The sequence below is a fragment of the Oncorhynchus tshawytscha genome, linkage group LG02 (genome assembly GCF_018296145.1).
Source record: "Oncorhynchus tshawytscha isolate Ot180627B linkage group LG02, Otsh_v2.0, whole genome shotgun sequence".
Taxonomy (NCBI): Eukaryota; Metazoa; Chordata; class Actinopteri; order Salmoniformes; family Salmonidae; genus Oncorhynchus; species Oncorhynchus tshawytscha.
This window is the reverse complement of record NC_056430.1, coordinates 72,275,522-72,302,977: the sequence shown is the minus strand read 5'-3', so window position 1 is coordinate 72,302,977 and position 27,456 is coordinate 72,275,522. Positions and strand designations below refer to the sequence as shown.

General features: G+C 43.7%; 1 protein-coding gene across 5 annotated transcripts; it reads left to right on the top strand.

Annotated features, from left to right (window-relative positions):
• The first annotated feature begins 1,884 nt into the window (after nucleotides 1–1,884).
• Nucleotides 1,885–24,898, top strand: LOC112263496 (neuronal-specific septin-3). Of its 5 annotated transcripts, none has more exons than XM_024439829.2 (10): nucleotides 1,885–2,299; nucleotides 19,331–19,594; nucleotides 19,800–19,928; nucleotides 20,416–20,497; nucleotides 20,786–20,923; nucleotides 21,524–21,641; nucleotides 23,442–23,537; nucleotides 23,950–24,046; nucleotides 24,255–24,306; nucleotides 24,477–24,898. In XM_024439829.2, exons 1-10 carry the CDS (start codon nucleotides 1,900–1,902, stop codon nucleotides 24,604–24,606), a joined length of 1,506 nt encoding a protein of 501 aa, XP_024295597.1. In that variant the 5' UTR covers nucleotides 1,885–1,899; the 3' UTR covers nucleotides 24,607–24,898. The 5 variants fall into 5 exon arrangements, with proteins under 5 accessions (XP_024295597.1, XP_024295628.1, XP_024295639.1 ...); XM_024439860.2 differs by lacking the exon at nucleotides 1,885–2,299 and adding an exon at nucleotides 2,569–2,717; XM_024439871.2 differs by lacking the exon at nucleotides 1,885–2,299 and adding an exon at nucleotides 3,733–3,760.
• Nucleotides 24,899–27,456: the final 2,558 nt, after the last annotated feature.

The following is a 27,456-nucleotide window of genomic DNA, read 5'->3' as shown; positions in this document are numbered from 1 at the left end:
CTCTTTGCAATGAGTTTTGATAACCACCTTGCAACTTTCACCTCTAAACAACTCCAGAGACACCTACAAGTCCCATCGCCCCTTCCTCTCCAGCTCTCACCTATTGTCACAAAGAAACCCATCCAGATCTCCTCCTTTGACTGCCAGGGACTCCATCTTCATACAGAGAGGACTCTTGGCAACAGGACAGCACATCCTATTCTAAAGCTCAAACCTGGTGTGTCTCCGACACTTCCTACTCCTAAGGTCAGGCTAGGCCCATCCCCAACACTTCCTACTCCTAAGGTCAGGCTAGGCCCATCCCCAACACTTCTTACTCCAAAGCCTATTTGGAAAGTTCCTATTCCAAATCCTAGCATCTCTCCAAAAGTTCCTATTCCAAATCATAGTGTTTCGCCACCACTTATCATTACAAACCCAGACCTCTCTCCAAGCCTTTCCATCCCTAAGATCCGGCTTGGCCCATCTCCAAAACTGTACTGTCAAACAATGCCATTGGAGAGCCAAGGCACAAAACAGACCTCCCCGGTGACCAAAGAAATATGGGCCGGTTCAATCCCTATCTCTAATACTAAAGGTCAGGCTGAGCATCATAACAAGTGTTCCCCTAAACCAGCAACCCATGACATACTTGACCAAGAGGTTCTGATGGACTTTGTAACACGTTCTGGGTTGATGAAACCTGTACCAACATCTTATTCTAGAGGTGTAGGCACACCGCCTGATACGTACACCCATTCCTCTCCACAATCTCAACATCCAGGGGCCCACAGGACAAGAGGCATGAAGTCTCAGGACCCGAACTTGTTGCAGGCCAGGCTCGGACTAAGGAAAACAGGAAGGATAACAAAATCCAGTCCTGGGTTTCTTCTAGGTAAGGATGGCATTTCCAAGCAAAAAGTTGCTGACACAATATCTGAACCAAGACCAAATGACCTGGTAACCCCATCAGGTACTGCTCTGTCAGGAGGTGTGGCAGCCAGACAAAATGTTGTCTCAAGGAGGAAAGTTCCAATTATTGTTGAAAATGATTCTCAATCAATTCATTTTCAGTTTAAGTCAAAGAGGGGTGGACAGGGGTCCCAATGTGGCCTTGCTTCACCAAAAACACTAAAACACATTGGACATCTTCAGAAGGGACTTCACTCTCAGGCTGCCAGCGTATATGCTGGTCGACTACCTTTCAGTCAAAAGGAATACTGTCAAAGTGCTTCTCCTCCTATGCCTCCCAAGACACCATCTTGGAAAGAACATCTAAGTCGATCAACATCTGCAGCAGTTACAGAAGTCAAAAGAAGCACCTATGACCTCAACCCTTGGGCAAAGAAGGGAGCAACATTCATAAAGGACTTTACCACCAAAGAGTCTCATCTGGAAGAGTCTACAAAGACAATCTTAGATGCTGCATTTCAACCTTTAGCACAAGCCAGCCCTAGTAGAAAATACAAGAACCTCCAAAGACCCAAATTCTGGACTAGACCTCAGTGTCAAAGTCTACCGACCGATACACAAACCATTGAGAGGAAACGGAATCAATCTAACCAGTCAAATAGCAGCATTTTGATGGGTAGGTGTCTTTTAGAAGTCAGTCAGAAACAGGAAGCCCTTCAGTCTGGGGTTAAAAGGTCAAACAGCGACAACTCCCAGACATGTCTGGTGGTACCTCTGACACAGGGGGCCTCCCTCACACCCTCTACCCTGTCAGAGGCCCCTGAGAGATCAACTATTAAACATGGACAGGGCTTGGATTTGGACCATTGCCAAAATATCAATAGTGGTCAAGTTACAGAATCCACCAAACTCAATCTAGATGAATGTGTGCTGCACAGTGGAACCGTTCCCAAAATGTTCAGCCAATCACAGAAACCTATTTTACATCCTGTCCAATTGGCTTTGCGAATGGTGAAGAACAACGACGGAAATCACAAAGGAGTCAAAGGACTAAGGCCAGTTCATCTAGAACCCACCCAAACAGGTCCACCTCCACCACCTGACCATGAGAGGCCCAACATAAACCCATCAGAATATTCCTCAGAAGAATGGACTGTGCACTGGCCCCTGTCCATGGAGCGCAACGAGCAGCACAAAACACCACAGGTTGGCCCAGATTCAACAGAGGTCGCTGAGCAACCATCCCAACCCCAGAGCCAGGGTATAGACTGCTACATACCAGGAGAGATGGATATCTCACCATCACATGAATTGGATCACCCTTTTTCAAGCATGACATTTGTTGATGAAGAGGCAGAGCAATTACATGATGACATCACCACACCTCCTCGAGTGTATTTGTCAATGGGTGAGTAATGAGGAAAACGTTTCAAAGAAGGCCATGCACATGGTAGTGTAAACAAAATCGGATTTGTTGGTTATAATTTCTCTTTATTCAGACTTAACATATTACTCTGAAAGTCAGGATGAGAGAGAGAAAGAGAGAGAGAGAAAGAGAGAGAGAGAGAGAGAGAGAGAGGAGGGGGGTCAGAGAAGGCACTGGAGGGAATTTGAGACATGGCTCCTTATCAGAAGAGTAACAGACATGCAAAAACTGTGTGATAAAACCAAGTTTGGGGGAACAGTGGAGTAAAGTGAGTGACACATGACACAACGCAAAAAGTCTGCACAACATGTAGACTAGAGAGAACAAACAAACTTAGACAACATGAACACAAAAGACATCAGTGTGAGAACCTAACAGCTGACAACAAAACGCCATATATGTGAGTAGGGTACTATTTGATCATTGGATGCAAATGCTTCTCCTTTCAATTTTGTGGTGTGCTGTGACTGATTCGATGCATTTTGAAATATGGAATGTTGTAGTTAGGCCCAGGGTTGGGGAGTAACTGATTACATGTAATCTGAAGGGGAAAAACTGTAACTGTAATCAGTTACGTTACCAGCAAAAATATTGTAATCAAATTACAGATACTTTTGAAAAAAGCATAATTACTTCTTGGATTACTTTTAAATTCAGAAAGGATGTTTGCAGAAGAAATACATTATGATGCCTTTCAGCATTAAAAAAAGGTGAAAGTTTAGGTTTGTTCCACCTGAGAGAGTCTAACCACAAGTCAGAGACCACTAAGATGACATACCAAATGTGTTTGATGGATCCTTTTCTCTTCTTCTAATGCCTCTTAATGGGTAAGTAGGCTAATCCAAAAGTAATTGAAAGTAATCAGATTACACTTTGGGTAATCAAACAGTTACTTTACTGATTACAATTGTGGACAAGTAACTAGTAATGGATTACATTTAGAAAGTAACCTAACCAACCCTGGTTAGGCCTACAGTGAATTATACAATACCAATGACATTTTGTTTGGTTGTTACTTTTTAGTTTACACACAACAATTTTATATATTTTTTTATCATTCATGTATACAGACTTGCTATTAAGCATTTCATGAGAATTGTCTGTCATGACTTTAAGTTACCAAAATGCAAATGAAAGAAATTATGAAACATGAGACATGACTAATCTCGATAAATAGGCTACATGGATCAATATATTTTTAATGCAGATTTTTTATAGATTTTTGTCAATTACAATTTGGTCTAATCAAATGCTGATTGGTTGTGCAAAAATAACAAATAATACTCAGGTGATGCCAAAAAGGTTGCCTAGGGGCAAGGTTCTGTTTGAGCATGCGTTCTGCATCACCTCTCTCTCATCTTGTCGCCTTGGTAACAAAAGGGGGGGGTGGCTCTCGACTAGAGAGAGAGAGAGAGAGGGGCAGAGAGGGACGGAGGGAAAGAGGTACTCAGACAAATCACACGACCTGTTTCCTACATCTTTGCTTCTCTATGTTGGACATCTATCGTTTATTCTTGAGCATTGGGTTGAAAGACTAGTCGAAATTTTCACTAGCGCGGAACATAACTATTTTGGAAATTGAATCTATAAACAGGAATCGGTAAGTCGCGCAACAATCAACATCACAGCAGACGAATGCTGACAGCTAGCATACCTAACGTTAGCAAGCTAACTTAGCATAATTTATCCAGCATGGATGGAGCCGGGACAATGGGTTGGTTACACAGGTTTTGGGATGTAGGTAATCAGCTGTTATCGTGTAGCTTGTGAGGTTAAACATGATCGGGGTTATTGTTCAGGATATTTATGATCAAGCTAGCGAAATGTGGATTGATCTGGCTAGCCTTCAGTCAGACCGTAGAAACGACGTTAAAACGTAAATGAACCCTCCTCAGTTTGCGGAGCACAGTGGGAAATATGGCCCTAATTGTCGCCATCAGAAATCATACAAAGATACAATGTGGACGCTCTAACATCATCATTGTAGTCTATCTTTGATGGGATGACAGACCACACATTCAGCCAGAGAATTTAGATTTAAATTTGAGATATGATTTATGACAAAAAAGAGAGGTTATACCAGGTGAAATGACATAGGGGGAGCTTAGTAGAGGCCAAATATGTATTTGTGTATTATTTTGTGTAGATCTAGCTATCATTTGTGATACCACTCCAAATTTTGAGCAGGCTTTGCATAATCTTTCAGAAGCCTATTTGATTTTGTGTATGCCTGTTTTATGTGCAGACTATTTGTGTGTGTGTGTGTGTGTGTGTGTGTGTGTGTGTGTGTGTGTGTGTGTGTGTGTGTGTGTGTGAGCAAGAGAGAGACAGCAAGCGACAGAATATGGTTATTCATTGATGCTCTAAATTCAACTGACAGACTCTGCTTTTCTGACCTGTGATCTACAGTACCAGTCAAAAGTTTGAACACACCTACTCATTCCAGGGTTTTTCTTTATTTTTACTATTTTCTACATTGTAGAATAATAGTGAAGAGATCAAAACTATGAAATAACACATATGGAATCATGTAGTAACAAAAAAAGTGTTAAACAAAAGATGATATATTTGAGATTCTTCAAAGTAACCACCCTTTGACTTGATGAAAGCTTTGCACACTCTTGGCATTCTCTCAACCAGCTTCATGAGGTAGTCACCTGGAATACATTTCATTTTTAAATGTTTTATTTCACCTTTATTTAACCAGGTAGGCTAGTTGAGAACAAGTTCTCATTTACAACTGCGACCTTGCCAAGATAAAGCATAGCAGTGTGAACAGACAACAACACAGAGTTACACATGGAGTAAACAATAAACAAGTCAATAACACAGTAGAAAAAAGAGTCTGTATACATTGTGTGCAAAAGGCATGAGGAGGTAGGCGAATAATTACAATTTAGCAGATAATTAACAGGTGTGCCTTGTTAAAAGTTAATTTGTGGAATTTCTTTCCTTAATGCGTTTGAGCCAATCAGTTGTGTTGTGACAAGGTAGGGTAGTATACAGAAGATGGTAGAGGTTGACCGATTAATCGGCATGGCTGATTAATTTGGGCCGATTTCAAGTTTTCATAACAATCAGTAATCTGCATTTTTGGATGGAGACTGCGTGGCAGGCTGACCACCTGTTACGCGAGTGCAGCAAGGAGCCAAGGTAAGTTGCTAGCTAGCATTAAACTTATCTTATAAAAAACAATCAATCTTAACATAATCACTAGTTAACTACACATGGTTGATGATATTGCTAGTTTAACTAGCTTGTCCTGCGTTGCAAATAATCAATGTGGTGCCTGTTAATTTATCATCAAATCACAGCCTACTTCGCCAAACGTGTGATGATTTAACAAGCGCATTCGCGAAAAAAGCACTGTTGTTGCACCATTGTACCCAACCATAAACATCAATGCCTTTCTTAAAGTCAATACACAAGTATGTTTTTTAAACCTGCATATTTAGTTAAAAGAAATTCATGTTAGCAGGCAATATTAACTAGGGGAATTGTGTCACTCCTCTTGCGTTCTGTGCAAGCAGAGTCAGGGTATATGCAGCAGTTTGGGCCGCCTGGCTCGTTGCAAACTGTGTGAAGACCATTTCTTCCTAACAAAGACTGTAATTAATTTGCCAGAATTTTAACATAAATATGACATAACAATAAAGGTTGTGCAATGTTACAGCAATATATAGACTTATGGATGCCACCCGTTTGATAAAATACGGAAAGGTTCCGTATTTCACTGAAAGAATAAACGTTTTGCTTTCGAAATGATAGTTTCCGGAGTTGACCATATTAATGACCTTAGGCTTGTATTTCTGCGTGTTTATTATAGTTAAGTCTATGATTTGATATTTGATAGAGCAGTCTGACTGAGCGGTGGTACGCAGCAGCAGGCTCGTAAGCATTCATTCAAACAGCACTTTCCTGTGTTTGCCAGCAGCTCTTCGCAATGCTTGAAGCACTGCACTGTTTATGACTTCAAGCCTATCAGCTCCCAAGATTAGGCTGACAATACTATAGTGCCTATAAGAACATCCAATAGTCAAAGGTATATGAAATACAAATGATATAGAGAGAAATCGTCCTATAATTCCTATAATAACTACAACCTAAATCTCCTTAACTGAGAACATTGAAGAATCATGTTAAAAGGAACCACCAGCTTTCATATGTTCTCATGTTCTGAGCAAGGAACTTAAACGTTATCTTTTTTACATGGCACATATTGCATTTTTACTTTCTTCTCCAACACTGTGTTTTTGCATTATTTTGTTTCATTATATATTTGAGACTAAATGTATTTTTATTTATGTATTAAGTTTAAATAAAAGTGTTCATTCAGTATTGTTGTAATTGTCATTATTACAAATATATAGATTTTAAAAAATCGGTATCAGCTTTTTTTTGGTCCTCCAATAATCGGTATCGGCGTTGAAAAATCATAATTGGTCGACCTCTAGAAGATAGCCCTATTTGGTAGAAGACCAAGTCCATGTTGTGGCAATAACAGCTCAAGTAAGCAAAGAGAAATTACAGTTTATCATTACTTTAAAACATGAAGGTCAGTCAATCCGGAAAATCTCAAAAACTTTTAAAGTTTCTTCAAGTGCAGTCTCAAAAGCCATCAAGCGCTATGATTAAACGGGCTCTCATGAGGACCTTCATGGTTGAAATGCTGCAAAGAAACAACTACTAAAGGACACCAATAATAAGAAGAGACTTGTTTGGGCCAAGAAACAAGAGCAATGGACATTAGACCGGTGGAAATCTGTCCTTTAGTCTGATGAGTCCAAATTTGACTTTTTGTTCCATCTGCTGTGTCTTTGTGAGATGCAGAGTAGGTGAACGGATGATCTCTGCATGTGTGGTTTGCGCTTAGTGGGACTATCAGTGTTTTTTTTAAAGGACAATGGACCAATACAATTCCAGGCTGTTTAAGTGCTCTTTGACCAAGAAGGAGAGGGATGGAGTGTTGCATCAGAGGACCTGGCCTCCACAATCATCGACCTCAACCCAATTGAGATGGTTTGGGATGAGTTGGACCGCAGAGTGAAGGAAAAGCAGCCAACAAGTGCTCAGCATATGTGGGAACTCCTTCAAGACTGTTGGAAAAGCATTCCAGGTGAATCTGGTTGAGAGAATGCTAAGAGTGTGCAAAGCTGTCATCAAGGAAAAGGGTGGCTACTTTGAAGAATAAACATCTAAATTATATTTTAATTTGTTGAACACGTTTTTGGTTACTACATGATTCCATATGTGTTATTTCATAGTTTTGATGTCTTCACAATTTTTCTACAATGTAGAAAATAGTAAAAAATAAAGAAAAACCCTTGAATGAGTAGGTGTGTCCAAGCTTTTGACTGGTATTGTATGTCAAGGCTTATGGATGATCTCATACTCATACACAGAAGCAGCTAAGTTTGTATGCCCTGTAGTGTCCTAGGCTCAAATTGCGCATGCATAGCCATATGTCTGTTTTCATCGCCATCTGTTGTACAGTAGTGCACTATTTACTGTGGTAAACCAGTCTGCTACAGGTATCATTCTCTTTACAGTGCCTTCAGAAATTTGCCATACCTGTTTATTTATTCCACATTCTATTGTGTTACAGTCTAAATTCAAAATGGATTAAATATTTTTTAAATCTCACTCATCTACACACAACACCCCATATTGACAAAGTAAAAATATGTCTTTCAAAATGTTTGCAAATGTATTGAAAATGAAATAAATATCTAATTTATGTAAGTATTCACATCCCTGAGTGTTAGAATCACCTTTGGGAGCGATTACAGCTGTGAGTCTTTCTGGGTAAGTCTCTAAGAGCTTTGCACACCTGGATTTCACAATATTTGCACTAGAGGTTACCGATTTAATCGGCATGGCCAATTAATTGGGTCCGATCTCATGCTTACATAACAATCGGTATGCCGATTATGGCCGATTACATTGCAATCCACGAGGAAACTGTTACGCGAGTGAAGCAAGGAGCCAAGGTAAGTTGCTAGCTAGCATTAAACTTATCTTATAAAAAACAATCAATCTTCACATAATCACTAGTTAACTACACATGGTTGATGATATTACTAGGCTAACTAGCTTGTCCTGCGTTGCATATAATCAATGCGGTGGCTTTTAATTTATCATCGAATCAAAGCCTACTTCGCCAAATGGGTGATGATTTAACAAACGCATTCGCAAATAAAGCACTGTTGTTGCACTAATGTACCTAACCATAAACATCAAAGCCTTTCTTAAAATCAATACACAGAAGTATATATTTTTTAAACCTGCATATTTAGTTCAAAGAAATTCATGTTAGCAAGCAATATTAACTAGGGAAATTGTGTCACTTCTCTTGCGTTCAATGCAAGCAAAGTCAGGGTAAATGCAACAGTTTGGGCTGCCTGGCTCGTTGCGAACTAATTTACCAGAATTTTACATAATTATGACATAACATTGAAGGTTGTGCAATGTAACAGCAATATTTAAACTTAGGGTTGTCACCCGTTTGATAAAATACGGAACGGTTCCGTATTTCACTGAAATAATAAACGTTTTGTTTTCGAAATGGTAGTGTAACGGTCGTCGATGGTGGAAGAAGTTGAGGACCAAGGTGCAGCGTGGTATGTGTCCATATTTATTAGAATGAACACGGAAATAAAAAAATAACAAAGAGAAACGCCCGAAAACAGTTCTGGCTGGTACAGACACAACAGAAAACAGAAAATATTCACCCACGAAACACAACAGAAAACAGGCTCCCTAAATATGGTTCTCAATCAGGGACAACGATTGACAGCTGCCTCTGATTGAGAACCATACCAGGCCAAACACGGAAATAGCAAATCATAGAAAAACTAACATAGACAACCCACCCAACTCACGCCCTGACCATACTAAAACAAAGACATAACAAAAGAACTAAGGTGACAGTACCCCTCCCCCCCCAAAGATGCGGACTATGGCCGCAAAACCTGAACCTATAGGGGAGGGTCTGGGTGGGTGTCTGTCCGCGGTGGCGGCTCTGGCGCGGGACGTGGACCCCACTCCACCATAGTCCTTGTCCGTCTCTTAGCCCGCCTCCGTGGCCTCTTAAGAGCGGCGACCCTCGCCGCCGACCTCGGACTGGGGACCCAAGCCAAGGGTCCCGAATGGACGGGAGATTCCGGCAGCACCGGACAGGCGGGAGACTCCGGCAGCTCTGGAGTGAAGGGCGATTCTGGCAGCTCCTGGCTGACTGACGGCTCTGGCAGCTCAGGACAGACGGGCGACTCTGGCAGCTCAGGACAGACGGGTGACTCTGGCAGCTCAGGACAGACGGGTGACTCTGGCAGCGCTGAGCAGGAGGAAGACTCTGACAGCGCTGAGCAGGTGGGAGCACCTGTAGGAAGGAAACGGAGAGACAGCCTGGTGCGGTGGGCTTCCACCGGAGGGCTGGTGCGTGGAGGTGGCACCGGATAGACCGGACCGTGAAGGCGCACTGGAGCTCTCGAGCACCGAGCCTGCCCAACCTTACCTGGTTGAATGCTCCCCGTAGCCAGGCCAGTGCGGCAAGGTGAAATAGCCCGCACTGGGCTGTGCTGCGGAGCGAACCGGGGACACCATGCGTAAGGCTGCTGCCATGTACCCTGGCCCGAGGAGACGCACTGCTTCATGGCACCTGGCTTGATGCCCACTCTAGCCCGGCCAATACGAGGCGCTGCTATGTATCGCACCGGGCTATGCCTGCGCACCGGGGACACCGTGCGCCTCACGGCATAACACGGTGCCTGCCCGGTCCCTCTCTCTCCACGGTAAGCACGGGGAGTTGGAGCAGGTCTCCTACCTGACTTCGCCACACTCCCCGTGTGCTCCCCCCCAAGAAATGTTTGGGGCTACCTCTCGGGCTTCTAACCGCGCTGCTGTGCTGCCTCCTCATACCACCGCCTCTCGGCTTTCGCTGCCTCCAGCTCTGCCTTTGGGCGGCGATATTCTCCAGCCTGTGCCCAGGGTCCCTTGCCGTCCAAAATCTCCTCCCATGTCCAGGAGTCTTGCGCTTTTGGCCGCTGCCCGTTACCACGCTGCTTGGTCCTTTGGTGGTGGGTGATTCTGTAACGGTCGTCAATGGTGGAAGAAGTTGAGGACCAAGGTGCAGCGTGGTATGTGTCCATATTTATTAGAATGAACACGGAAATAACAAAACAACAAAGAGAAACGACTGAAAACAGTTCTGGCTGGTGCAGACACACAACGGAAAACAGAAAATAATCACCCATGAAACACTAACAGAAAACAGGCTCCCTAAATATGGTTCTCAATCAGGGACAACGATTGACAGCTGCCTCTGATTGAGAACCATACCAGGCCAAACACAGAAATAGCAAATCATAGAAAAACTAACATAGACAACCCACCCAACTCACGCCCTGACTGTACTAAAACAAAAACATAACAAAAGAACTAAGGTCAGAACGTGACAGATAGTTTCCGGATTTGACCAAATTATGACCAAAGGCTCATATTTCTGTGTTTATTATATTATAATTAAGTCTAAGATTTGATATGGGGTGGTAGGCAGCAGCAGGCTCGTAAGCATTCATTCAAACTTTACTGCGTTTGCCAGCAGCTCTTCGCAATGCTTGAAGCACAGCGCTGTTTATGACTTCAAGCCTATCAACTCCTGAGATTAGGCTGGCAATACTATAGTGCCTATAAGAACATCCAATAGTCAAAGGTATATGAAATACATATGGTATAAAGAGAAATAGTCGACACGTCATAATTCCTATAATAACTACAACCTAAAACTTCTTAACTGGGAATATTGAAGAACTGGGAATTTTGAACCACCAGCTTTCATATGTTCTGAGCAAGGAATTTAGACGTTAGCTTTTTACATGGCACATATTGCACTTTCACTTTCTTCTCCAACACTGTGTTTTTGCATTATTGATTTGAAACTAAATAGATTTTATTTATGTATTTTAAGTTAAAGTAAAAGTGTTCATTGTTCATTCAGTATTGTTGTAATTGTCATTATTACAAATATATATATATATATAAATCAGCCAATTAATCAGTATCAGTTTTTTTGGTTCTCCAATCAGTATCGGTATCTTTGAAAAATCATAATCGGTCGACCTCTAATTGCACATTATACTTAAAAAAAAATCTTCAAGCCATTTTCAAGTCTTGCCATAGATTTTCAAGCCGCTTTAAGTCAAAACTGCCACTCAGGAACATTTCATGTCGTAAACCAGAGTAGTGGGACAAAGGTACCGGACTGTAGGCAGGCTTAGAGTCAGCCAGGCAGAAAGATCAAAACCGGGAAAACTAGGAAATAGGCACTATGGACAAGACAGGAGCAAGGGGAAAAACAGGAGACAAAGGGCTGTGAGACGTGTTTAATTCTGGACACATGAAAGGTAGGATGTATATGAAGGGTCCGGGGCAACAGAAGACGAACAGCAGAGGGGCTAATGATTTTGGAGATGGGGAAATGGGCCGATAAACCGGGGGAAGAGATTGCAGGATTCCACCTGGGGGGGCAGATCCCAGGTGGACAGCTATACTTTCTGCCCGAGATGATACCGGGGAGCAAGGGTCCGGTGGCGATCCGCTTGTCGTCGATACCTGGAGGTGGTCTTGAGGATGGGCCGACCGGCCTCTCCAAACTTCTGGGCAGAAGGTATGCCGACCTCCTTCGGCTGGGAACGATGCATCTCCCGGACTTCCGCTCCTTCCAGCCAGTGCTTCCATTCCTCCAACGCTATCTTCACTGCGAGAAGCTCACTATTTCCCACATCGTAGTTTTTCTCCGTGCGTTGAGGTGATGGGAGAATAAGGCACATGGATGTAGCTTCAGGTCCAGGGCAGAACGCTGGGACAGGACCGCCCCCACTCCTACATCAGACACATCGGCCTCCACCACGAACTGACGAGAAGGGTCAGGATGATCCAGGATGGGAGCAGTGGTGAAGCGGTATTTGAGGTCCTGGAATGCCCGGTCAGCAGCAGGGGACCACGTGAACAGAACCTTGCGAGAGGTGAGTGCTGACAGGGGGGGAAACCAGGGTGCTGTAACCCTGGTGATAGATGTTGGCGAACCCCAGGAAATGTTGTAGCTGCACCCTGGCCAAAGGCTGGAGCCAATCCACCACCTCCCTCACCTTCCTGTGATCCATCTGAACACTCCCAGCAGAGATGATGTACCCCAGAAAGGGGATGGTGGAGTGATGGATCTCGCATTTCTCTGCCTTAACAAACAACTGGTTTTCCAGGAGGTATTGAAGAACCTATCGGACGTGGAGCACATGTTCTTGGGGGGAGCGGGAGAAGATGAGGATGTCATCAATGTAGACAAAGACGAACTGGTTCAACATGTCGCGGAGAACATCATTTACCAGAGTCTGGAACACAGCAGGGTCGTTGGTGAGGCCAAATGGCATGACCAAATACTCGTAAGGGCCGCTGGCCGCGTTGAAGGCAGTCTTCCACTCATCCCCCTCCCGTATCAGCACCAGGTGGTAGGCGTTCTGTAGATCCAGTTTAGAAAATACGGTGGGTCCCTGGAGCGGCTCGAAGGCTGAAGAGATGAGTGGTAGCAGGTAGCGGTTCTTCACCGTTATGTCATTGAGTCCCCGGTAGTCGATGCACAGGCACAGGCTATTGTCCCTCTTCTCCACAAAGAAGAACCCTGTGCCGGTGGGAGAGCACGAAGGACATATAAATCATGCAGCTAGGGAGTCTCCAATGTAGGTGTCCATAGGCTTGGTCTCTGGGCCCGACAGCGAGTACAGTCGTCCCCGGGGAGCAGTGGTGTTAGTGAGAAGGTCAATCCCGCAGTCATATGGTCGGTGCGGTGGAAGCGAAGTGTCCCGAGCCTTGTTGAACACCTCCCGAAGGTCCTTGTACTCCACGGGAATGGTGGAGATGTCCGGGGCACCTTCCAAGCTCCCAGGAAGACAACCCAGGGCATGTTGCGCTGACTTCAGACACTGGGCGTGGTAGAACAGACTCCAGCCCATGATGGCACCAGTAGGCCAGTTGATCAGGGGATTGTGTCGCTGAAGCCAGGAGAATCCCAAAACCATGGAAATCTGAGGGGACTTGATGAGCAGGATTTGAATAGTCTCGCTGTGATTCCCTGACACCCATAGGTTGATGGGAGTGGTAATATGAGTGACCTGGCCTATAGAGCGCCCGTCTAGCGCTCTAACGTCCATGGGAGTGGAGAGGGGCTGAGTGGGGATGTTCAGCTCGGAAGCCAGGGTAGCATCCAAAAAGAGTTAATGAGGACCCATAGAGATTTAGACTGGTTTCCCCACAGCAGAATGGCATGAAAAAGGGTGTGAGCAAGGGAGGCAGGAAAGTTCTCCATATATCCCACCAGACTACTCACTCTTACCAGTGAGCCTGTTTTTTTTTAAAGGACAAGAGGACACAAAATTGCCAAGAGTCCCACAATACAGACAACTCTTCGTGTTGATCCTGTATTGCCGTTCCGCTGGCGATAGCCCAGCTCTACCTAATCCTTGGGTTCACTCTGCAATGGGATCGTTGGGGACCTCCGGGTGACTCGGAGGCAAGGTGGAATCCCTGGACGTGCGAGCAAAGTTGAATTTCCTCTGCCTCCGTCGTTCCAGTAGTCGTCCATTGATTCGGATGGTAGGTAACTCCCGAGCTGCATGCTCGTCCTTGACCTACTCAGAGACACCGTGCAGGAACATATCGAACAGTGCTTCCTGGTTTCAAGCACTCTCCGCTGCCAACGTGCGGAAATCCCCCGCATAGTCTGCCACACTGCGGGAGTCTTGCCGAAGCTGAATCAGCTTCCGGGCAGCTTCTCTCCCAGAGAACGGGGCGTAAAAAACCTTCTTCATATCCTCCCACAAACCACTCTAGACTAACGCATAGGGCCGGCTGCTGTTTCCATACAGCAGTAACCCAGATGAGAGCCCTCCCGGACCTCAGCGTGATGAGATCCAAGGGGAAGGAGGAGGGCTGAAGCTCGAAAGCGAGGGCACACTGAGCTAGAAATGCCCAACAGGTGCTCGGCTCTCCATTGAAGCATTCTGGGGGGGGGGGGGTAAGTGGGGCTCCCGAGAAGGTGGAGTGACCGATGAGAAGGTGCTGCTAGCACTAGCAGCTGGGTTACTGAGGTGCTGTGGGGTTACCACCATGGTAGGCTGCCTCCCAGACAACCTGCGGAATTGCTCCAGCAAAATGTCTGATGCCCAGTCATGGCATTCAGCCAGCAGTTTGAGGAACTGCTTCGTTCAGCCACGAAGCAGTTCCTCATGCCTCCCAATGGTGGCCCCTTGGGAGGAGATGGTGTCGCAGGCAGAAAACTAGGAAACATGCACTATAGACAGGACAAGAGCAAGGGTAAAAACGCTGGTAGGTCTGAATGAACAAAACGAACTGGCAACAGACAAATAGAGAACTTATGTATAAATACACAGGGGATAATGGGGAAGATGGGCGACACCTGGAGGAGGCTGGAGACAATCATAAAGACAGGTGAAACAGATCAGGGTGTGACAGATGACAAGCATACCGATAACATGATGCAGCCACCATCTTGCTTATGTCACGGCTGTTGAAGGATGAGGACCAAGGTGCCCTGTGGTGAGCGTGCATCCTACTTAATTTAAGAAATGACACCGACAAAACAATAAACAATACAAAACAACACGTTAAGCTTAAGGCTATCAAACAAAGTCAACTTCCCACAAACACAGGTGGGAAAAAGGGTACCTAAGTATGGTTCCCAATCAGCTGTCCCTGATTGAGAACCATACCTGGCCAAAACATAGAAATAGAAAATCATAGAAACACAAAACATAGAATGCCCACCCCAACTCACGCCCTGACCAAACCAAAATAGAGACATAAAAAGGAACTCTAAGGTCAGGGCATGACAGTACCCCCCCACAAAGGTGCGGACTCCGGCCGTAAAACCTATAGGGGTGGGTCTGGGTGGGCATATATCCGCGGCGGCAGCTCAGGTGCGGGACGCAGACCCCGCTCCACCGCTGGCTCACCCCACTTTGGTGGCACCTCTGGTGCAGGGACCCTCGCCGCAGACCCCAGACTGGGGACCCTCGTAGCGGGCCCCGGACTGGGGACGTCGCAGCGGGCCCCAGACTGGGCGCCCTCATTGCGGGCCCCGAACTGGCGACCGTCGTCGCTGGAGGCTTCGGACTGGCGACCGTCGTCGCTGGAGGCTCGGGACTGGCGACCGTTGTCGCTGGAGGCTCGGGACTGGCTACCGTCGTCACTGGAGGCTCCGGACTGGCGACCGTCGTCGCTGGAGGCTCGGGACTGGCTACCGTCGTCGCTGGAGGCTCCGGACTGGCAACCGTCATTGCTGGAGGCTCTGGACTGGCGACCGTCGTCGCTGGAGGCTTCGGACTGGCGACCGTCGTCGCTGGGGGCTCCGGACTGGAGGGCGCCTCTGGAGGCTCCGGACTGGAGAGCTTCGCTGGAAGGTTCGGACTGGAGGGCGACTCTGGAGGGACCGGGCTGGAGGCCGTCTCTGGAGGCTCCGGGCTGGGCGCAGGCACAGGACTCACCAGGCTGGGGAGACACACAGGAGACCTGGTTCTGGGAGCAGGCACAGGACTCACCAGGCTGGGGAAACATACAGGAGGCCTCTTCCTTGGCCGAGGCACCGGATACACTGGGCCGTGGAGGCACACTGGCGGTCTCGAGCGCAGACCTGGCACCACCCGTTCTGGCTGGATGCCCGCTTCCACCCGGCACATGCGGGACGCTGGCACCGAGCACACCGGCCTGTGAATGCTCAGCCTCGACACAGTGCGCATCACCCCATAGCACAGGGCCTGAACAGTCACATGCTCGCCACGGTGAGCACGGGGAGTTGGCTCAGGTCTCCAACCTGACTCAGCCACACTCCCCGTGTGCCCCCCAAACATTTTTTTGGGGGGGATGCCTCTTGGGCTTCCATGCCAGCCGTGCTCCCTCATAATGTTGCCTCTCCACCTTAGCTGCCTCCAGTTCCTCCCGTGGACGGCGATACTCCCCAGCCTGCCTCCAGGGTCCCTTACCATTCAGGATCTCCTCCCATGTCCAGGAGTCCTCTTTACAACACTGCTTGGTCCTTTGGTGGTGGGAATTTCTATCACGGCTGTTGAAGAATGAGGACCAAGGTGCAGCGTGGTGAGCTTACATCTTACTTTATTTAAGAAATGACGCCGACAAAATAATAAACAATACAAAACAAACCGTGAAGCTTAAGGCTATGTGCCATCAAACAAAGTCAACATCCCACAAACACAGGTGGGAAAAAGGGTACCTAAGTATGGTTCCCAATCAGAGACAACGATAGACAGCTGTGCCTGATTGAGAACCATACCCGACCAAAACATAGAAATAGAAAATCATAGAAACACAAAACATAGAATGCCCACCCCAACTCACGCCCTGACCAAACCAAAATAGAGACATAAAAAGGATCTCTAAGGTCAGGGTGTGACAGCTTAAAAATATGAAGAGTGGAACTCAGTGATGTGTTGTGTTGGATTTGCCCCAAACATAATGCTTTATATTCAGGAGATAAAGTGAATTTCTTTTCACTCTCATTTAGGTTAGTATTGTGGAGTAACTACAATGTTGTTGATCCATCCTCAGTTTTCTCATATCACAGTTAGAGGTCGACCGATTATGATTTTTCAACGCCGATACCGATTATTGGAGGAACAAAAAAAGCAGATACGATCATTTGTATTTATTTATTTGTAATAATGACAATTACAACAACACTGAATGTACACTTATTATAACTTAATATAATACATCAATAAAGTCAATTTAGCCTCAAATAAATAATGAAACATGTTCAATTTGGTTTAAAAAATGCAAAAACAAAGTGTTGGAGAAGTAAAAGTGCAATATGTGCCATGTAAAAACGTTTGAGTTCCTTGCTCAGAACATGAGAACATATGAAAGTTGGTAGTTCCTTTTAACATGAGACTTCAATATTCCAAGGTAAGAGGTTTTAGGTTGTAGTTATTGTAGGAATTATAGGACTATTTCTCTCTATACCATTTGTATTTCATATACCTTTGACTATTGGATGTTCTTATAGGCACCATAGTATTGCCAGTGTAACAGTATAGCTTCCGTTCCTCTCCTCGCCCCTCCTTGGGCTCGAACCAGGAACACATAGACAACAGCCACACTCGAAGCAGCGTTACCCATCGCTCCACAAAAGTCGGCCCTTGCAGAGCAAGGGGAATAACTACTCCAAGTCTCAGAGCGAGTGACGTTTGAAATGCTATTAGCGTTCAGCCCGCTAACTAGCTAGCCATTTCACATCAGTTACACCAGCCATTAGGCTGATAGGCTTGAAGTCATAAGCAGCGCTGTGCTTGCGAAGAGCTGCTGGTAAAACGCACAAAAGTGCTGTTTGAATGAATGCTTACGAGCCTGCTGCTGCCTACCATCATCGCTCAGTCAGACTGCTCTATCAAATCATAGACTTAGTTATAACACACAGAAATACGAGCCTTTGGTCATTAATATGGTCGAATCCGGAAACTATCATTTCGAAAACAAAACGTTTATTATTTTAGTGAAATACGGAACCGTTTGGTATTTTATCTAACGGGTGGCATCCCTAAGTCTAAATATTCTTGTTACATTGCACAACCTTCAATGTTATGTCATAATTACATAAAAGTCTGGCAAATTAGTTCGCAATGAGCCAGGCTGCCCAAACTGTTGCATATACCCTGACTCTACGTGCAATGAACGCAAGAGAAGTGACACAATTTCACCTGGTTAATATTGCCTGCTAACCTGGATTTCTTTTAACTAAATATGCAGGTTTAAAAATATATACTTCTGTGTATTAATTTTAAGAAAGGCATGGGTGTTTATGGTTAGGTACAGTTGTCCAACTACAGTGCTTTTTTCGCAAATGCGCTTTTGTTAAATCATCCCCCAGCGTTGCATCGATTATATGCAACACAGGACACGCTAGATAAACTAGTAATATCATCAACCATGTGTAGTTAACTAGTGATTATGATTGATTGATTGTTTTTTATAAGATAAGTTTAATGCTAGCTAGCAACTTACCTTGGCTTCTACTGCATTCGCGTAACAGGTAGTCTCCTTGTGGAGTGCAACGAGAGGCAGGTGGTTATAGCGTTGGACTAATTAACTGTAAGGTTGCAAGATTGGATCCCATGAGCTGACAAGGTGAAAATCTGTCGTTCTGCCCCTGAACAAGGCAGTTAACCCACCGTTCCTAGGGCGTCATTGAAAATAAGAATGTGTTCTTAACTGACTTGCCTAGTTAAATAAAGGTATAAAAAAATAATCTGCAAAATCGACACCCAAAAATACCGATTTCTGATTATTATGAAAACTTGAAATCGGCCCTAATTAATTGCCAATTCCGATTAATTGGTCGACCTCTAATCACAGCGATTAAACTCTGTAACTGTTTTAAAGTCACCATTGGCCTCGTGGTGAAATCCCTGAGAGGTTTCCTTCCTTTCCGGCAACTGAGTTAGAAAGAATGCCTGTGTCTTTGTTGTGCCTGGGTGTATTAATTCACCATCACTACCTGACTGAGGCACCTTACAGATAATTGTATGTGTAGAGTACAGAGATGAGGTAGTCATTCAAAATTAATGTTAAACACTATTATTGCAGACAGAGTGAGTCCATGCAACTTATTATATGACTAGTTAAGTATATTTTTACTACAGAACTTATTTAAGCTTGCCATAACAAAGGGGTTGATTACATATTGACTCAAGACATTTCAGCTTTTCATTTTTAATAAATGTATAAACATGTCTAAAAACATAATTCCACTTTGACATAATGGGATATTAGGTGTAGGCCAGTAACACAACATCTCAATTGAATCCCTTTTAAATTCAGGCTGTAACACCACAATATGTGGAAAAAGTCAAGGGGTATGAATAATTTCTGAAGGTACTGTACAGTATATAGCCCAATGAAATAGGCCTAATAAAAGCATATTTTACCCTCCAGACATGTCAGAGTCCATTGTTCCCCCTGAAGTGAGACCCAAACCTGCTGTCCCTGCCAAGCCCCCTCATGTGGCAGCACCATCCCCCACAGCACCCCATGGACCATCAGGGCTAGGTGGTGGGTTCGGGGTTGATCGAGTTCCAGGGTTGGGACACTCTGGCAGTGGATCCACGTTGCTGGGATACATTGGGATTGACACCATCATCGAGCAGATGAGGAAGAAGACCATGAAGGCTGGTTTCGACTTCAATATTATGATAGTGGGTAAGTAAGGAAGGACAACCTCTTTAGTTTGTGTCTGGTATGATTGATATATTTAGTGTCTTTCAGAAGAGTACGTGAACCCATGGTGTGCTAGCAAACACAGAGACATGAAACATGAAATTAAGTCGTGCCTCTCCCTTGTTCTGTCTCTCTTCTCAACAACATCATGCCTCAAACCATGCTCTCCCTCCACCCTCTCTCTCAGGTCACAGCGGGCTGGGGAAGTCAACGCTGGTGAACACGCTGTTCAAGTCCCAGGTCAGCAGGTGGAGCTCAGGATGGGGCGGCGAGCATAAGATCCCCAAGACAGTGGAGATCAAGGCTGTGTCCCACGGTGAGAGAGACATTTCCTCTAAGCTCTATGTGTGTGTGTGTGAGCAAGAGAGAGAGGGAAAGAGTGTGTGTGTGTGTGTGTGTGTGAGCAAGAGAGAGAGAGGGATCGAGTGTGTGTAAGCAAGAGAGAGGGAAAGAGTGTGTGTGCGTGCGTGCGTGGGAGTGTTTGTGTGTGAGTATGTATGTATCTTCTACTGTTGATATTTGTCTTAGACTGGCACAGCTGGCACGTGCAGCCCACATGGCATTCCAGACAGACACAGAGGCAGACTGTCTGGCCAAAAACACTGTACTGCTAGCTTTATTTCTGCATCGTTGCACATTTGTCATCCTCACTGACATCAAAGAAAAATCCCCATCTACGAGTCAAGAAAAAAACATACATATCATTCATTGACTGCTTGCGTGTTTAACTTTTTGTCACCTGATTTTGGCAAAAGTACTTACAGTGTGAATGTTGTATTGAATGTGGTAATTGAATGTTGCAGTGATCGAGGAGGGCGGAGTGAAGATGAAGTTGACAGTAATCGACACACCGGGTTTTGGTGATCAGATCAACAATGAAAACTGGTGAGCATGTGGGAAGAATGTTCATTATTGTGCACTTACACACAGTCTATGTTTTGTTTGGGGTCACTACATTTTTCAATTAGTTAAGCACAATGGCATGCGTAGAATTTAGATTCAACCGTGCATATGATTCAGATAGGAATAGAACTGCCAAACTATAAAATATTTTTTACATACTGTACATTCTCCTTATCCTGACCGTACCGAACTACCCACCACGGCTATAATGGTTTTGTGTGTATTTATACTCTATATTCCTAACACCCACCTTGTTCCATTCATCTGCAGCTGGGATCCCATCTCCAAGTACATCAACGAGCAGTATGAGAAGTTCCTGAAGGAAGAGGTCAATATTGCCCGAAAGAAGCGAATCCCTGACACCAGAGTTCACTGCTGCCTCTACTTTATCTCCCCAACTGGACACTCGTGAGTTAAAAATAAATCATGTGATTCAGAAATAGAAATGTCCTAATTTAGAACAGACTCAAATGTATGCACGAGTTACATCCACTTCTCTCTGATTGGCATTTACGCGTGCACTCATGCATGGAAGCTCACGTACACACGCAGACTCTCTCTCAGTTCTCTATCTCATTTCTAATGAGTTTACTTCCAGCTGTACTGACATTTACTTTGAGATCTAAACACATTCTTTAGCTACATCACAACACAACCAGGCAACATGGTTCGCTTCAACAGATGAAGCCAACTAATCTGAACTGTGAAATTGCTCTTTACATAAACAGTTAGTGTTCTGTGTGCCATGTTCTTTTTCTTGCGTTGATCATTGCGACTAATGGGATGTTTTCTGTTAACGGGATGTTTTCTGTGCTGTCACCTACACCCAAGGACCTCAATCAGGGACAGAAATGTGGTTCAATGAGCCTGTATCTGTCCTAAAGTCGGGAGACAGACATAGAACTCTTCTGAAAAGACTGGGTTTTGCCAGTCCTGCTGTAAGATTGCTAATTGTTTCTATCCCAGCTGACAAGGTAATGTCTCTCTTTGTCTCTTTCTCTCTCTCAGTCTTCGACAGCTAGACATTGAGTTTATGAAGCACCTAAGTCGTGTGGTGAACATCATCCCCGTCATCGCCAAGTCTGACACCATGACCCCTGACGAGAAGAATGAGTTCAAACACAGGGTGAGGGATGAGAGACCTTGACCCTTGACCTCGATGAACCCTAATACAGTGGGGCAAAAAAGTATTTAGTCAGCCACCAATTGTGCAAGTTCTCCCACTTAAAAAGATGAGAGAGGCCTGTAATTTTCATCATAGGTACACTTCAACTATGACAGACAAAATGAGAAAAAAAATCCAGAAAATCACATTGTAGGATTTTTTATTAATTTATTTGCAAATTGTGGTGGAAAATAAGTATTTGGTCAATAACAAAAGTTTATCTCAATACTTTGTTATATACCCTTTGTTGGCAACGTTTTCTGTAAGTCTTCACAAGGTTTTCACACACTGTTGCTGGTATTTTGGCCCATTCCTCCATGCAGATCTCCTCTAGAGCAGTGATGTTTTGGGGCTGTTGCTGGGCAACACAGACTTTCAACTCCCTCCAAAGATTTTCTATGGGGTTCAGATCTAGAGACTGGCTAGGCCACTCCAGGACTTTGAAATGCTTCTTACGAAGCCACTCCTTCGTTGCCCGGGCGGTGTGTTTGTGGCCAATTAACCAAATTTAACATAGCCTATTAGCTAAAAATGTAACTCCAAACACATTTTTTGATAATAGTAGCTGTTTAGCTGGTTAAACAAAGGTTTGCCATTTATGTCCATGTCAAGAAAGTTTACGAACAGCCAGCGGCACTTGCTGCTACTGGTACTTGCGGGTGCTTTTTCAAAGCCTATGTCAGATACTCAAGTGAGTGTAATTAGCACCAATGAGTGTAATTAGCTCAATTAGGAGTTGAGAAATAATGTTGGCAAAGAAGATATTTTCCTATTTTCTACTGTAGATATGTAATTTAAAAATAAAAAAGTCTGTTTCGCTAACGATATTCATAAAAACATTGGAATAAAAAATATTTTTTTCACTTTTGTATATACTATATATATATATACAGTGGGATCTGAAATTATTTATACCCTTGTTAAAGATTAGCAAAAATTTGAAAGTAATACTTTTTTTCTCAAAAAGTCAAAATTATTGACTCCCCTGTTTTCAGTACTTTTTAATTCCTCACCTTGTGAGGGTAATGGCACTGAGCCTTTTTCTAAAATGTTTTCTAAGTTGGAGATCACATTGGAAGGGATCTTAGACCATTCCTCTATATAGAATCCTCCCGAATCCTAGATTTCCTTTGTCTGCGCTTATGGACTGCCCTCTTCAATTCAACCCACAGGTTTTGAATGGGTTTCAAGTCCGGAGACTGAGGTTGCCATTGCAAAATTATGATTTTGTGGCCAATTAACCATTTCTTTGTGGATTTTGATGTTTTTGGCAAAAATATCCTGGAACTGGGTAAAGTTAATGATGCTGTTGACCTTAACAAGGGCCACAGGACCAGTGGAAGCAAAATAGCCCATAACATCAAAGATCTTCCACCATATTTTACAGTAGGTATGGCGTTGTTTTCTGCTTATGCATTATTTTTTAGACACCAAATCCAGCACTGGTGTGTGTGGCCAAAGAGCACTATTTTCATGTCATCTGTCTTAAGCACCAGTTCCAATCCATGTACCAATGCTAGTGAGTAAACTCCAGGCGTTTAGATTTGTTGGGTGACATGACAATAGAGCTCTTTGGAGCTCTTTGGTATGTATATTTTCGCGGACCCCCAGCTGTACTAGGGGCCGCGGACCCCAGGTTGAATATCCCTGGTCTAGATAGAAGTCATGGTAGAACTTGTTATGGATAACCAAGTCATGAGGGAACACATTATTCTAGTGCACATTAGGATATGTAACCTCTGCCTCCTCTTCATCTCTTAGGTGAGGAAGGAGCTGGAGACGCATGGGATTGAGTACTACCCGCAGAATGAGTTTGATGATGATATGGAGGATAAGAATGAAAATGACAAGATTAGGGTAAGGGCCTCTGTTCCAATTTTTTTAAATCCATGACCTTACATCCTACTGTAAAGGACTCAATCACTTCAATTGATTATGTCTCCCTAATACTCTTCCTCTCCAGTGGAATAATGTGAACACAAGATAAATCTGTACCTCTCCCTCTTTTTCTCCCATGCCTCAATGGTATGAGCATGCAAAATAGCGATTGCCAAAATGGTTAGGCAATTCAAATATTGAAATTAATTTCATATGAATATCAGACTATTTCTCTTATTCTATCTTTCTGGTTCTTTGTCATTTTAGCTGTCTTTTTGACACCCCTCCTCAGAAGAAGAATAACTCCTGACTCTGTCTATTGCACGGGATTTGTACATTTCTTATGTTTTCCTCGTCCAATTGAACCCTGTTTAAACGAGTCTGTTCACAGGAGGCCATGCCCTTTGCAGTGGTGGGCAGCGACAAGGAGTTCCAAGTGAACGGCAAACGGGTTCTGGGGAGGAAGACAGCCTGGGGTGTGGTAGAAGGTAGGTTTATTTATAACCTCAATATAATTAATTAGGTCCTATATTAATGCCAAGCGTATTATGTTGACCTTTCTCCTCAGAGAGGCAGAGGGAATGGATTTATGGAGGTTGTTATACTGTAGTTGGGCCAAAGCTTAGACATGTGAAGCAAATGTGATTCAGATTTTTTTTTAATGCCAAATGGGTTCTTTCTTGTATTTTGTTGCAGTTGAAAATCCCAATCACTGCGAATTTGCTCTGCTACGAGATTTCCTCATCAGGTAAAGCAATCAATCGTACATTGATCTATCTTTTACTAATGCCTTATAGCTTTCCTATTCTTACAATACAATTACAGATGAGTCTCTTATGGCTTTGAAGTTGACTTTAGCGACCAAATCCAACTGTATGTAGCTATCAGCTAATGCCCGCCCTCCACTCTCCCTCCCAGGTCTCACCTCCAGGACCTGAAGGAAGTCACCCACAACATTCACTATGAAACCTACCGCGCCAGGAGACTCAACGACAACGGAGGTCTGCACCCCATCTCGGCCAACAACACTCAGGAGAGCAACCTTTAAATTTAGGACTAGGGATTAAGGAAAGAGAGAGATAAACAGAGAGACCAAAAGCAAAAGATATTGATAGACAATTCTATGTTGTGATATGAGCATCACTGCATGCTTTGGAGAACATTATAGATGTGGAATTCATTGTCAAAATATCATGTTAGGAGAGCTTTCATTCCAAAACACGTCCTACGTCTCCCTTTCCTCCGCCCATCGTCCTAAACCACCCACACTCACATCCCAGTTACACCTGGGATTAACCTTTTGATCCTGCAATCTAAAACAAGGCCAACCCCAGTGTTTCCCCCGAATGCATTTTGCAACGGCGCAATAAATAGTGACCGCCACTGCAAATGTTTTTTTGTTATAATGTAGATGTGTAGATGTATGCCCCAGGAAGAACCCATCCGCCGCCCCCCGCAGGAAGACCCCATCTGCCACCCCCAGCTACATCTGCAACCCAAAGCATTTTGGGATTGAAGGGAATGAATCAAATGAAGTACTTCAAATTCGATGGAATTCCCTTTATTCATAAAAAAATGATTTCCTTTTTCCGCTCACCTTGAGCTCTACTCATCCTTGCCCTGTAAGTATACAGTATGTTATGTAGCTGCCACCATAATAATAGATTTTGAGCCGAAATACTTTATTATGGGGCTGGTAAATGAGTACCTCAACTTCCACGAAAGCAATGTGACGTAAATATAAATTGACAAAGGGCTTTATTTATTCACAATATAGCTATTTTGTCACTTTTGCACAAAATATAGAAATCACAGTCTGAAATTCATAGTATTTGCCATTCACAACTTTTGCGGGCTTTTTTGAAAGCTCTGATGTCAAAGTGACGTGCCAATTCCCTTTAATGCTTTAATGCCGGCTTTCCTTCTCCCTGCCACACGAGGGCAGCGCTTCCCTGCGCACACTCACCCTGTGACAGGAAATGGTTTATTCATAGACTTAGATAGATGTCTCTTTTTAGTCTGGTATCTATCTCTATAGTTTACTTGCCTCCCTCCTATTCACTCCCTCCACTTCATCTGGTGACCCATGCCCAGTGCATGTTTACAACAAGTCCTCCATTACCAGAGTAATCAGTCCAAATATAACCGATCAGTAATGACATGGTAATGTTTACCAAGGTTTCTTATGGAAATCACCCTTCGATAGAGCACAGGTATTCCAGAAGTAGCCTACAAGCAATTAAGTTTCACTATATTTATCAAACAATTCACTTTTGACCTAAACTGTATCCTGAAAGGGGTTTCCCTGCAAAAATTTTATACAATCATACAGCGTGTGTGTGTTTGTATGTGTGTGTGAGTGAGAAGTGACTCAATTTGGTGTCTAACGTTTGGAAATGTGTAGTTGTATATCATTAGTGTGGTATTAGTGAAGACGTTTTTTCAAGGAACAATTTAAATAATACAAAAAACTATTCTCACTCTTGTTTCTATACAATGTTTTTATGTGTGCATGTCAGGAAACGTCTCTCCTAGTCCTTCTGTCATGTTCATTTAAGGATATCCCCAGCTCGCATATCAATGCACAGTCATTTCAATACATTAACCATTTTTGAACGTGGTGTGCACATCAACCAACCGCGAATAACAATGCATCACTAAAACTCCAGTAACTCAAATCATTCCACATCTCTTAAAAACAGCAGTGAAACCTTTGGCTGTGAATTTCCTGTTATCGTTTCATTTAAAACCCATTTTTCTTAAAAGTTGTTCTGATATGCTGAGATGTCAATTCAGTATTGCATTCATTATTTATATATTCATGTATTATTTATAGTAATTTATTGTTTATTTAATAAAAAATACTTTTGCCATCTCGAGTAGTGTATTGACTCATTTTCTTATCTTAATTCATTCTTTATTATCTCTGTATTGCCTCTACTTGACAATAGTTCACATTTGGAAATACCGTACATTTTGTATTTACATACAGAGAGGGAAGGGTGCTCCCTACTGGTCCTCCTGTTTCAATACAATTTCAATGTATGAATCACAAATGGGTACATTTCCCCCTCCCAGGAACTATGGATGTAGAGTACTGAAGTAGAACTACTATAAAGTACTTCTTAAGTATTTTTGGGGGGTATCTGTACTTTACTATTTATATTTTTTTACAACTTTTACTTTTACTCTACTACATTCCTAAAGAAAATAATGTACTTTTTACTCCATTCAGTGTATTCGGAAAGTATTCAGACCCCTTTACGTTTTTCACATTTTGTTACTTTACAGCCTTATTCTAAAATGTATTATATTTGGGGGTTTTCCCTCAAATGTACACACAATAGCCCATAATGACAAAGGAAAAACAGGTTTTCAGATTTTTTTCTAACCTATTAAAAATACAAAACTTAAATATTACATTTACATAAGTATTCAGACCCAATACTCAGTACTTTGTTGAGCACCTTTGGCAGTGAGTACAGCCTTGAATCTTGGGTAGCACACTACAAGTTTGGCACACCTGTATTTGGTGCGTTTCTCCCTTTCTCTGCAGATCCTCTCAAGCTGTGTCAGGTTGGACTGGGAGCGTTGCTGCACAGCTATTTTCAGGTCTCTCCAGAGATGTTAGATCGGGTTCAAGTCCGGGCTCTGGATGGGCTACTCAAGACTTGTCCAGAAGTTACTGCTGCATAGTCTTGTCTGTGTGCTTGGGGTCGTTGTCCTGTTGAAAGGTGAACCTTCGACCCAGTCTGAGGTTCTGAGCGCTCTGGAGCAGGTTTTCATCGAGGATCTCTGTACTTTGCTACGTTTATCTTTCCCTCAATCCTGACTCCCAGTCTCTGCCGCTGAAAAACATCCCCACAGCATGATGCTGCCACCACCATGCTTCACTGTA

Bases quoted from the DNA above. Each gene is read 5' to 3' on its own strand.
- LOC112263496 (XM_024439829.2), top strand. From the start codon at position 1,900: ATGGTGAAGAACAACGACGGAAATCACAAAGGAGTCAAAGGACTAAGG. The intron at 20,924-21,523 runs GTGAGTTAAAAA...TCTCTCTCTCAG, and splicing joins ATCTCCCCAACTGGACACTC to TCTTCGACAGCTAGACATTG. The intron at 23,538-23,949 runs GTAAGGGCCTCT...GTCTGTTCACAG, and splicing joins ATGAAAATGACAAGATTAGG to GAGGCCATGCCCTTTGCAGT.